General features: G+C 34.8%; 1 protein-coding gene across 2 annotated transcripts in view; it reads left to right on the top strand.

Annotated features, from left to right (window-relative positions):
- KIF18A (kinesin family member 18A) overlaps positions 1 to 13,732 on the top strand; it is a 106,193-nt gene that overhangs the window by 26,772 nt on the left and 65,689 nt on the right. For both annotated transcript variants that reach the window (XM_023737888.1, XM_023737879.1), the window contains exons 3-7: positions 3,560 to 3,717; positions 6,631 to 6,735; positions 7,216 to 7,326; positions 9,322 to 9,519; positions 13,317 to 13,493. In XM_023737888.1, coding sequence (XP_023593656.1) covers positions 3,560 to 3,717; positions 6,631 to 6,735; positions 7,216 to 7,326; positions 9,322 to 9,519; positions 13,317 to 13,493 — 749 coding nt within the window. The remainder of the gene's footprint in view (positions 1 to 3,559; positions 3,718 to 6,630; positions 6,736 to 7,215; positions 7,327 to 9,321; positions 9,520 to 13,316; positions 13,494 to 13,732) is intronic.

Genomic DNA, 13,732 nt, shown 5'->3' with positions numbered 1-13,732 from the left:
AAGGTTGAGAAGGGACAGTGTTGACATGTCATGGGGTTGTTAACCATTGTCATAGGGCAATATGTGTACTAACTGTTTAATGAGAAACTATTTGTTCTGCAAACCTTCATCTAAGGTACCAAAAAAAAAATTATGTGAGATCAAATTGACAACAGTAACTCAATAGGTTTGATGGGAAGCCTAGGGGACAGTGAGTTGAAGATAATGGTGATGGAACAATTTGGAAAAGGATAGTGAGAATAGCAGCAAAGCTGGAAGAATGTAATCGATGTCACTGAATTGTACATGTAGAAACTTTCAGAATGGCGGAACTTTGGCTATGTATATTTTCACCAAAAAAAAGGTCCTCAAGGTCGAGAAGGGAGAGTGTTGATGTGTCGTGGGGTTGTTAACCAATGTCATAAAATAATATGTGTACTGACTATTAAATGAGAAACTATTTATTCTGTAAACCTTCATCTAAAGTACAGTAAAAAAAATCTTTTTAAAAAGATGAGGCTGGAGAGATAACCAGGAGCCCTTTCTTAGAATGCCTTATAATATTCCAAGGTAAAGAATTTGGACTTTCTCCTGTAGTACATGTTCAGATTTCTATTTCGTAAAATTAATTCTATACAAGTTTCAAAGGATGGATTGTAGAAGATTAAGATTATAAAATAGGTAGACTAATGATTAAAATTTGTAGGATTACCGTATTTTTTGCAAATAGCACGCCCATGAAAATAAAGTGGGCAAACACTTATGTGTGGAAATGATGAAATTATGTTAAAATTCCTGGCATTGTGCACCCATGCATATACCACACGTCTTGTGATATTTCTAGAAGTGAATTTTGGCCTCATTCAATAGTCCAGAAATGTTACTTTTGGTCATATTTGTATAAGGGTATAAGCCATGGTCAGAAGTTATGGATCCAGTTTAGTAGTACCCTGGTAATCAGAAAATAAAACAATTGAGACTATGCATTTTTTTCTATTAATTCAAGTTGGTAATTATATCCTCATCGCTTTTGAGTTATCAGTTGGAAACTTGAACCAACTGAAGCCTGTCCGTGTATTACATGCCATCCATTGAAAGTGTAAACAAAGCTAAGCCTCCACTGGCATAAATGGCATCAAGTAGCTATCAAGAAGAATCTTGATTCAGTCTTCATTGACATAATTGTAACAGTTGTCTTCTGACTCTGGCTTTTAATTGGAGGAGTAAACAAAGCAAAAGTGATCGCTCTTGGCTCAGTGATTGAATATGAAAACTTTATCAGATCATCTTAAGTGAAACCATTAAACTATGTTAGGTCTGCTTATTTCATAGTCTAATTATGTCCTACTAGTGCCAGTGTCTTTGATCAATGAGCGTAAGTCACGTTAGTCATATGCTTGCAAGCATATAAAAAGATTCTTACTTCTTGTATACCTCACATTTGAACTTTGGAGTCTCTACTAGAACCAACCAGATATCAATTACATTGTGCACATTTTTTTCAATCTAAATCTTAGAACCCTTTAGGATCATGGCAGGAATTAAACACAAGCCCTATACTGCTGACTTCAAACTGAAAATCATTGTGAAGGTGGAAGAAGCAAGCAACAGAGCGGCAGCAAGAGAGTTTGAGATTAGAGAGTCATCCATTCGTGAATGGAAAAAGGAGAAAAAGGAACTGGAGAAAATGAGTCCGTGAAGCGTGCACGTTGTGGGCCCAAAGTGAAATGGCCTGAGTTGGAAAATGACTTGAAAGTGTAGATTATTTCTCAAAGGCAACAAAATTGAGCTGTCTCTATGTTGCAGTTCAGATCAATGCAAAGCTTCTGGCAAATGAAAGAAGAATCCTTAGTTTTAAGGTGGGTTTCACCAAGATTTCTGAATTCATGAGAAAGAACGGCCTTTCTGTGAGAATGAGAACCACTGTAGGCCAGCAATTTCCAGATGGCTGAGAGCAGAAGATGATCAAATTCTGTGAGTTCATGACCAAAGAAATCTCTGAACTCCTCGGTATCTCTGTGATGGACATAATTAATATGGATGAGATTCTGATATCTTTTGACATTCCAGCCACCAGGACTGTAGCTGCTTCAGGTACGAAAACTGTAGCCATTACAACCACTGGGCACGAGAGGACTTGCTTCACTGTAGTCATTTGTTGCACTGTAGGTAGTGTGAAATTAAAGCCAATGGTGATTTTCAAGACAGTTACCATTTCCTGCGAAAAACTACCCATCAGTGTGGCTCTTCACTGTAATAAAAAGGGATGGATGGACTGATGTTACCAAAGTATGGGTAGATAAATGTTATAGGGCCAAGCAGGGGAGCTTTTTTTTTTTAAGAAGTACTAATTTTTGATGCCATTGCTGCTCACAAAGAGAAAAGCATTCAAAATTATATTAACTAGTGCTCATACAGCAGTCGTACCTGGTGACCTGACCTGCAAGCTGCAGCTGCTAGATGTAGCAGCCAACCACCCATTTTTTTCATAAGAAGAGAGTGAGATGAATGAATGCAGTCTGGAATTCGTGAGTTCATGCTATCAGGATGACTGAAGCAGGCAACATTTATGGAAGTCTGCAAGTAGGTGGCTTCTGCTTGGGGGAAATCACTCCAGGAACCATTCACAACAGCTTCAGAAAGGCTGGGATTGTGTACCAGCAGAATACCGATAATGAAGATGAAGATGCCAAAGGCAGTGATGACATCAGTTCAGAAGTCACAGAAGAGTGTCTGCAGGCAGCCCTGAGATATTTCAATGATGATAGTGATGAGGGATCAGACTTTGAAGGGTTTCAGGAGTCATATGATGATGATGATGATAAGGAATGAGGATAGTAGCCTGTTTTAAGATGAAAACACAATTTCTTTTGGTGACTTTTATTTGTTGATTTCAAAGGCATTGATAATCAGTAATTATGTTTCAGTTTAAGATTTATAAAAGCAATAAAATATAAACAACATCTTGTTCTTGTAGTTTTAAGCCTAGGATCATTTCTTACTTACTAATTTCTAGCTCTTCATGCATTCATACTCTTTGGTTTTAACATGGTATCCTATTTCCATCACAAGCCTGTTACAGTTCACCATTGCTTGCACTTTAAGAAAATACACACATTAAATGAAGTTTCTATGAGATCAGTTTTATCCCAGTAACATTAAATCCATTGGACAGAAAAAAAAAACTGACATCGAAGTCCGCAGCATGTAAGAAAATACTGGTATATCTTGCTTATGAAAATACTTGGGGGATTGCACGGTTTGCAAAAACGTATAATGCGTGTTATTTGTGTAAAAATATGGTAACGTCGAAGCGGGGAGCAGTCTAAGATGTTTTCTTTGTTTCTTGAGGGGTGGGAATGGGTGGGTGATGGTACCACTAGTCAGGATGTAGAATATAGGAATAAGTAGATTTGTGCTAAAATTCCCAGGTTTTAAGGTAAGACTGTAAATTAGTCTTTTGTATGTTGGGTTTAAAGTTACTGTTCAGTATATCCAGGTGGAACTCTGCACTAAACCATAGATTTGTGGTGTTATATATCATAACAAAGAGCTTTGATCCTTTTTCATAAAAACTTAGTACTTGCTTATGGTGCTACTGGAGCTGGGAAGACCCACACAATGCTGGGATCAGCTGCTGAACCTGGAGTGATGTATCTAACAATGTTAGACCTTTACAAATCCATGAATGAGATTAAGGAAGAGAAAGTATGTAGTACTACAGTTTCTTATTTGGAGGTAAGTTGGCAATAATCATTATTTATATTGATCGACAGTATTGAGAAATCTCTATTTAGGAAATACCACGGGCCATTAAAATTGGCTATATACAGGAATTTTGTCATGAATTAAAAAAAAAAAAATCATTAAAATTCCTGGTCTTGGGTATTTGTTATGCATCTTACTCATTTTCTGGGTTATTTTGTTTTGTTTTGGCGTAGTTTCTGACTTATAGAAAAGTTGCAAGAATAGTATGAAGAACTCAAGACCAGATATTTCACCAAGATTCCCCACGTTAACATTTTACTACATTTGCTTTCTTTCTCTGTATGTGTGTGATGTATTTTTTTTCCCTGAACTATTTAAGAAAAAGTGGCAAACTTGTTATAAAAATAAGAAATTCACTTAAAGAACTAATGTATAATTATCAAAATCAGAAAATTAACGATACAATATTATCTAATGTATAGAAATTAATGAGATTTTCTGATTATTCTAGTAATGTCCTTTATTACAAAAGAAAATCAATATCATGAATTTATTTAGTCTCCTTTAATCCTGAATTTTTTTGTGTCTTTGTATTTTATGACACTGTCATTTTGTATCATGTCAATTTGGGCTTGTTATGAGTAGTCAAATTCAGGTTACGCACTCATAGAAGTGATGTTGAGTAGTTCTTGTTGCATCTTATCAAAAGGCTTATGCTGCTGATTACTCTCATTACTGGTGATATTAACTTTGTTCAGTTGGATTATGCTGGTGTCTGCAAGGTTTCTCCACTTGTGAAGACACTGTTTTATCTTTTGTGGTTAATAAATACCTTGTGGGAAGAACATAAATATCCTCTTACTCCTCAAACTTTTATCCATTAGTTTTAGGGGAAGTCCGTCGATGATTCTTGCCTGATGGTAGGTTATGGTGACTTTTAAATTCAATAATTACTTCTATATCCATTGGCTGTCTACTGTATAAAAGAGCTTTCTCTTCCCTTTTGTTACATCAATGTGGACTACTGGATTCTTACTTTATTCAATAAGTTATAATTCCTTACTGTATTTGTGTGCTCAAATTATACCAGATTTAGCCAGTTGAAGCTCCTTCAAGCTGCCTCCTGTGTCCTTTTAACATACCCCATCATTCTTTAAGGCTCCCTACCCTCTTAGTCATAGCTGGCATTCAGCAAATGCTTACTAAATGGCAGAGCCTCTAACTTTGCATTCAAGTAGTTAGAGATTCAGAAACAGTTCAGAGAGTTTAAACCCTGATTTCACTGTTCTTCATTTCTGGTGTCAGAAAATTTCTAGTTGTCACAGCTCTCTTACTAACATCTTGTAGTTTAGTCCAGAGTATTCTTCACATTCCAAGGCTGGATTAAGATCCTATATGTTGCTAGGAATTTTCTTGTTATTCTGTAGAACCTGGAGCTAACAGATAATTAAAACTCATTTCCTACAGTTAACTAGTGAAAAGAATTCTTCTGAATTCAAGTAGTTAAAGAGGGCAGCAGTATTCATCAATTCCTCCTTAGATCCTTTTATAATTGGGGAAATTTTAAAGTTTGGTTATTTTCATGGTTTTGGGCTTTTTTGTTTGTTTTTAATTGATTTTTTCTCTTTTAATCTGCTTTCATTTTATTAGTGGTAAGGCAATTTCTCTGATGGAATTCCATCCAGGCTATGCACCAGAATTGCCTATGGAGCTTGTTAAAAATAGAAATGCCTAGGCCTCACTCCCTGGATATATTAATTTAATAGTTTTGGGGTATCGCCTAGGCAGCTATGTTTTTTTAAAAGCTCCCAGATGATTCTGATGCATAGACTGACTTAAGAGTAATCGTTCTAATTGTGTATTTGGCATGATTGAGGTGAGTAAGGAGAAGCAATACAGAAGTGATTTCTGCTTATAGGAAAAATAGCTTCAAAAACTTTCTCTTTGTATTATCATTTTACTGCATTTAAGAGTTTATTACATTTAAAAATAATTATCATTCATTGTAGAAAATTGTACCAACAATGAATCATCACTATGGACTATTAAAACATGCAAACAATTTACACAAAATAATTTTGAAGACTTAATTCTGCATGTTTCCTGAATATTTTATCAATAATAGTTGTCATTTGGTGGTCAAGTAGTGAACATTGTACCTTTAATAACTTCATGAAATCAGTTAATACCATTGTTTCTATGAATTACTAAAAAAAAAATGCCAGAGATATAAGATGCAGATATGACTGGATACCATACAGTAGAGTGAGGGATTTTGGGCTCCATTCCCTGCTCTGCAGTGACCTTTGTGAACATGGATACTCACCTAACCTTTTCATTCAAATGAAGAGGATCCCCTTATGGAATTCATCATTAGGAATTATATGTTAAACTTAATGTAATTCAAGGATAAATAAAAGTAATACCATTCATCCTTGAGTATAGGTTCTCTTTAACTCTTAAGCTCTGAAATTTTTAAAAAGTATACTAGCTGCACATCATGAAATGATAAGTATCTTCTTCAGCAAGAACCATGCCATCTTCACACAACCTGCATTACAGATCCACTGGAATTTCCCAAGACCATGTGTCTGCTATATTTCCAGGAAATAAAAAAAAGCAATTTCCGCTATCTTATTTATGTCTCTTCCATTATAGTCATCAAGTCAGGAATTATGGGGTGAGGGTATAATGATTCCAGTTTGAGGTTTCAATTTCAAACCTAGGTAATTAAACTCTTCTGTTATCTGGGATGGCAGAAATGAGGTATCCTCATGGCAACATGAGGTAGAAGAGGTGCTATAAATGAAAATGAGCTGCTGCTTGTCTTTAAGAAGCAACATGCGTGTGTGTGCGTGTGTGTGCGCGCGCGCGCGCAAGCACGTGCCTGCGAGGTTATCACTAGTTTTCTATCAGTGTTAAAGTATTTCTTTTTATTTTAAGGTATATAATGAACAGATTCGTGACCTCTTAGTAAATTCAGGGCCTCTTGCTGTCCGTGAAGATGCCCAAAAAGGGGTCGTCGTTCAGGGGTTGACTTTACACCAGGTATGTGTTATAAACTTCTTTTTTTCCCCTGATAGAATAGCGAGTGTAGTTATTTAGCCATTTCTAACAACAGTTAACTTACCTTCCATCCTGTCTGAGAAAGCAGAAAACAATGAAGTACAGAAATAAAATGATCTAGGTATGTTTATTCTTATTTTAATTTCCTTTGAGATCACTGAATGAGCTTTTCTTTCAAAAATCCACTTGGACATGTAGTGTCATGTATTGTTCTGCATCATGTATTTATTTTTTATCTTCAGAAAGACTGGAAGAATTTTTTTTTTTAATTTTATATAACACCCAGCAAAGTACTAAGCAAATGATATGTAGTCAATATTGAATGGGATTAATTAAATTTATGGAAAGCATTTTCTTACATTTTATTTAATGTCAGAAATTCTTCTTGCTTGTGGAAAGTTTATTGAAAATTTTAAAGGGTAGATTACTAATTTGTATATTTTTCTTCTACAAAACTTCTAGCCTAAATCCTCAGAAGAAATTTTACAGTTATTGGATAATGGAAATAAAAACAGGACACAGCATCCCACTGATATGAATGCTACATCTTCTCGTTCTCATGCAGTTTTCCAGGTAATAGGCCACTAGACTATCACTTGTAAAATTGAATTTAAAACCCTTTAAAAAAAAAAAAAAACACCCAGTGCTGTCAAGTCGATTCCAACTCTTAGTGACCCTATAGGACAGAGTAGAGCTGCCCCACAGGATTTTCAAGGAGCGGCTGGTGGATTCGAACTGCCGACCTTTTGGTTAGCAGTCAAACACTTAACCACTGCACTACCAGGGCTCCATAACCCTTTTAAGACACAACTGTTTTCTGTTTTGAATTTTTTGATGGTACTATGTATTTTTATTAATGGGAATGCATACCGAATCATTGTATCTGAATTTTCAGCAGATAGAATGGGTGTTTTTCTTCCCTCATCCCACCCATCCTACTTTCAGAGTCCAGAGAGACATATGTGTCCCCCCAGCTCTACCCCTCAGAGTCCAGAGGGACATATGTGTCCCAAATAATTTTTATCAAAGTCCGTATTTTACCTGTTAAAAATATTGATTCAGAACCACCTCATACAATACCCTGTAAAAACCGTAATTTGTGGCACATGCCCATTTCTTCTGTTTCAAACATTTATACACGTCCCTGTCTGATGGCAGCATGTACTGTCAGTGGGAGAGTAGCTTCCCAATAAAACCCAGAGGCAGAGAATGTAGTTGGGCGTTATACGTCCCTCTGGTCATGAAAGTTAAATAAAGCCCGATTCATGAGAAAAAAAAATCTTCTTTTATTGACTTCTCTACTCAGCACTTCCTTTATTTTGCAGCTTTGAGAAGATTCTATCACCAAAAATATTTAGAATTGAGATGATATAAATCAGAAAAGTAAATTTTCATCTCTGTGAAGGTATAGGATTGGAAAGTGGTAGAGGTTTTTGTTTTTCTTAAGGTGGTGAAAATATTTAATCTTTCCAATACATAATCTTGTATTCAGAACAAGATTTTGCTCTGAAAATTCTAGATTTATAGGAGCAATAAATTGGGAAGATATGATTCACTTTGTGAAATATTTGACCATTGGGATCATGTAAATAGTTTCATCCATTAATGAAGTATGATTCAGTTGATACAGTACTTTTCAGGAATACAATTCCAAAAAGAGCAAAAGCATAGGTAAGTAGCTATTATTTCTTCTAGTTTCTAGTCCTGTTAACATACAATTTATTATTATAAGACCTCATTCTGGATTATGACATGTGGAGTTCATAAGAAAGAAATTGTTTTGAAAGATTCATATCTGCGGTAATCAAGCCATTCAGAAAGTCCAAAATTTTATTCACCTTTTCTGTTCTTGCTATTGGCTCTTCTGTAACTTCATCTATCAGTATTCTGAGAGAAATGTTTATGTATGACACCAAGATTTCCCTGAAATGTCTTAGATCTTGCTTTATAAGAAAATGTAATAAAAGGGTTTTATAACAGAGTAAGAATTTCTACCTTCCTCATGTCTTTTAAGTTTGCCACCTAATATACTTCAGTTAAACTGCTACAAAGTAGCTTAAAATAGTTGAATAAATTGTGCTTTATTCTAGTGGACAATTGAATATGACAGATGTACTTAACCACCTTTTTTATATATAACATTTTCTTAATTATGATACGCAACAATTTAGTAATTGGATTTAATTCATTCTTCAATTTGGTTCAACATTCAAATTTAGCTTACTATTGCTTCCATTTTCTCTTAGGAACATTATTTCTAGAAGACCTGTATCCACACCTACCATCTCTGATAATTCCATAATCTGGTTCAAGGGGTACCAGAATACAAATAAATGGCTATTGTTTTGACCTTCTGTGAGGTCAAGAGTTATTTGCCTCTCATATTTTTCTCAATTTTACTAACTACTTTTGGTACTCCTGGATATCAGTTGGATTATACCTTGTTCAGTTTGTTTTTAAAATGAAAATAATTTTTATTTTATACTCTTAAAAATAAAGTATGTGTTTCCCTTTTAATTTTGTTAAATCTTACCCTCATTTTTCCTGTTTGCCTTTAATTTCTAAAAGATTTATTTGCGACAGCAAGAGAAAACAGCAAGCATCAATCAAAGTGTTCGTATTGCCAAGATGTCACTCATTGACTTAGCAGGGTCTGAGCGCGCCAGTGCTACAAGTGCTCAAGGCATCCATTTTAGAGAAGGCACAAATATTAATCAATCACTTTTAGCTCTTGGGAATGTCATCAATGCCTTAGCAGATGCAAAGGTAGGTACTATATATTTATTTGTTTAAATATTTTATTTGGAACATATATAATTCCTAGAAAGATAATTGATATAATTTTGTTTTAAAGTTCTGTTATAAAATCAAATTTCAAGAGCATATCAATAATGTTTACGTATAGATCAAAGACCTCAAAGAGCCCAGTCTATCAAGTAAAGCCGTGTTTTTTAGTTTTTAGTTTTATTAATAGAATTGGCTGAATGAAAAGTATTGAATATTAAATTGATATTTAGTATTTTATGATACTTTTTCTATCACTTATTTTATTTTGAACTTGATTTTTAAAAAGATCATTTAGTGATTACTATACCACAGCAAGTATAATACCTGAATTGGCATGGAAAGAAAAAAATGCATATTTAAAAAAACAATTCTATTCATGTTAGTGTTGCATATGTTGTAAAATTGGGCTAAATATTAAGGAATATTGATTTTTCTTGAGAGGAAGAGTGGTTTGAGATATGATACGTAAGGAAATCACATAATAGTCTAATATTTACTAGATGCTTTGGGGATATTTAAAAACATTTTTGTATCTGTGATATGCCAGAAATATTTATGGTGACACATCATATTTGACAACTTATGTATTCGTAGAAACAACATCCTTTTTTTAAACTAAAGTTTTGTAATTCAATTCTAAGTTCAAACCAGGCACAAAGGCCTTAGAAAAATTCTATTAAACTATTCAAAATCTTACATTTTGAATTAATATAAAATGTATTCTAATAAGAACTTGGGGAATATTTAAAAAAAAAAAAACAAGTTATTGAAATCACATGATGATTGAAAAAGCAAGATGTCTTTTATATTCTAAGGTAAAATCTCAGATGGTATGGTATAAAGACTGGTTTTCTAAAGTTAAGCCATTCATATGATTTGTAATTGACTCCTATTTTGAATTAAATGAATTTATTTTAAAAAGATACTTTATATCACTCCATAAACTGAAAACTAATACTACATGCTATAAATGGTAGACAATCATAAAATAAGAACAATGAAAACAAAACAGTGTTAGTAACTTCTGATTGTATGCTGTTGGTGCTGAAGGCTCTGAGACAGAAACCAGATTTCTTTTTCTTAAAAGAGAGATTAGATAGTGTTAGACAGGTATGAGGATAATAGACAATTAGCCACTTTTCTGATTAGTTCAATCCTGACACCAGCTTCCATACAGCACTTCTTTTTCTGACTCTAGCCAGCCTAGCCACACCCTAGGTCAGGTCTCACAAATTAAAAGAACACTGTCCTTCAAACTGCCAGATAGGTAGACATCCCCACAAGTTTTATACAACATCCTCACTTCTTACCTGCTGGTCATAGATTCGGGGTTTTCCCTTTACCCCTTCAGGGTACCAGCTGCAAGTTCAGGAGTTCCGCCTGGACTTCTTCACTTCTGACCTGCTGGCTCCCACTACTTCTTTGGTTTCAATAATTCACTTGGAACAGCTCACAGAGCTCACAGAAAATATTACACTTACGAGTATAGCTTTATTACAGCAAAAAAGTATATATACATGTGTAGAAATTGTTAAATGGGGGCATGTTTTTTATACTATTGCACATAAATTTTTTTTTTTTTTAATTATATACACAAAGACACTCAGGACGAAGTCTGGGAGACTTCCTAACTCAAAGCTACCATATCCTGAGTAATGCATTACTCTCCCATATGCACCGATGTCTTTCACCAACCAGAAATCTCATGACACTTCTGTGTCCAAATTCTTTATTGGGGCCTCCTTGCAAAGGCATGACCTCCATGAGGTAGGCCTGATAATCAGGCTACCAGGTGGTGACCTGGTGAGTGTCCTGTGTGACCTGGTGCCCCACACTCATTGGCTCAAATCCTCAGGTGTTGTTTAGATACCAAAGGTACCTCAATTACTCAGGAAATTCCAGGTGTTTAGAGTTATTTCTCAGGAAATGAGGGCAAAGACCAAAAGTTAAATTCTCAACTCCACAACAAGTGTTAAAGATACTAGCACAACCTGCTGTTTTGTCTTTGAAGAATCAGAAGGCATTAAAAGACAATTGAAAAGAAAACAATTTTATCACTTTATCAATGTTTAATGCTTGTCCTGTATATGTAAAATAATTTCAGGTAGTAGCAATGATGCACATTCTACAGTGTTTGGGAAAGACTGCTATGGTGAAAGCATAGTACTACTGGGAGCTGGGGAACCTAGCACTGATTTCTAGCTCTGAATTGTCATTCACTTTTTGCTTAGCTTCAGTTTCCTCTTCTGTAATATGAAATATTTCTATTGGATAGCCTAATGCTGCTTTTAGCTTAACATTGTAATTAATACTTGGTTTTTATATAGAAGTTGTACTTTTTTGGAAGATTTGTTACTTTAAAATCAGAGCTATATCTTTTAAATAAAAGAAAACCTAGAAAAATCAAATTTTAAGGAGAATATTGGCCCAGTGGTTAAAGCATTCAGCTACTAAACAAAAGGTCGGCAGTTGGAACCCACCAGCCGCTCCATGGGAGAAAGATGTGGCAGTCTGCTTCTGTGAGGATTTACAGCCTTAGAAATCCTATGGGGCAGTTCTACTTTGTCCTTTGAGGGTCTCTATGAGTCGGAATTGACTTGATGGCATTGGGTTTGGTTTGGTTTATCGTGGGTTCAGGTGAAGTATCTCTAAGATTGTAATTATGATTTATTTTGTCTCTGTGTTACCAAAACCAAACCAAACCTCATTGCCATTGATTCAATTCCGACTCACAGCATCTGTGTTAGGTGGTTATTTAATGAGAGAAGTAGCTTTCTATGCCATGCCAAAGTTCTTATTATTCCTCTAGTATATTTGTAAAAGGGCCCTAGTGACGCAGTAGTTAAAGCACTCAGCTGTGAACCAAAAGGTCAGGGGTTCGAACCCACCAGCTGCTCCGTGGGAGAAAGAAGTGACATTCTGCTTCCATAAAGATTACAGCCTTAGAAACCCTATGGGACAGTTCTATTCTGTTGTATGAGATCACTATGAGTCGGAATCGACTCAATGGCACTGGGTTCTTTTTTTTTTTTTTTTTTAATATATTTGTATGTTGTTGTTAACTTCCATGGAGTTGGTTACCATGTCAACCCTATATACAACGGGATCAGATTGTTGTGATCCATAGAGTTTTCACTGACTGATTTTTCGAAAGTAAATCGGCAAGCCTTTCTTCCTAATCTTAGTCTAGAAACTCCGTTGAAATCTGTTCATGCAACACAAGCTTCCAGTGACAGAAGAGAGGTGAGTGGTGGCTGTGCTTGAGCTGCATTGGCCGGGAATCAAACCTTAGTGTCCTGTACTGAGCCACCACTATCCCAGTATATTTGTATAGAGCATGTATGTTTACTTTTGTATCTTAATTCCTTTTAAAAAATGAATGGAAGTAATTTTAAATAAACATTTTATTTTAGAATTGTTTTAAATTTGCAGAAAAGTTGCAGATAGTGAAGAAAATTCCTATATATCCTACACCTAGTTTCTCCTATTGTTAACATTTCACATTAGTATGGTATTTTGTGGCAGCTAATGAACCAATATTGAGGCATTGTTACTGTCTTAAGTCCATACTTATTCAGGTGGAGATGTGATTTTTAAATAAGGAATTTGTTTTATATATTCACTGAATAGTTTCATAAAGATTCATTATCATCACTTGGATCACCAATTATAAGTGTGAGCAAAGTTGGACAGTGCTTAAATTCTTATAGTGAAGTGGTTGCAGGTTTGCATTTAAATGTGGAAATGACATAAGAATTCTTTTTTTGTTCTTTCAGAGAAAGAATCAGCATATTCCTTACAGAAATAGTAAGCTTACTCGCTTGTTAAAGGATTCTCTTGGAGGAAACTGTCAAACTATAATGATAGCTGCTGTTAGTCCTTCCTCTATGTTCTATGATGACACATATAACACTCTTAAGTATGCTAACCGTGCAAAGGACATTAAATCTTCTGTAAGTATGTTTATTCTGCCTTTGTTGTTATTGGGTGTATTTTATTTTTATAATTCTAGTGAAATTATTAATTAGAGGTGTGTTTCTACTAATGAGTTAGAAAGCTGAGAATTAGAAATGTCCTTACTGTCCTAGTTAGCTCAGACAGCTAAACCATTAAGCATTTTGATTACATATATAATAGTTATTATTATTCTATTGTTAAGTCTTTTGGGAGATAGGATGCTATAGTACCTTTC

This window comes from Trichechus manatus, unplaced genomic scaffold (assembly GCF_000243295.1).
Source record: "Trichechus manatus latirostris isolate Lorelei unplaced genomic scaffold, TriManLat1.0 scaffold00006, whole genome shotgun sequence".
NCBI lineage: Eukaryota > Metazoa > Chordata > Mammalia > Sirenia > Trichechidae > Trichechus > Trichechus manatus.
The sequence above is the reverse complement of the archived record's forward strand: the minus strand, read 5'-3'. Positions and strand labels throughout refer to the sequence as shown.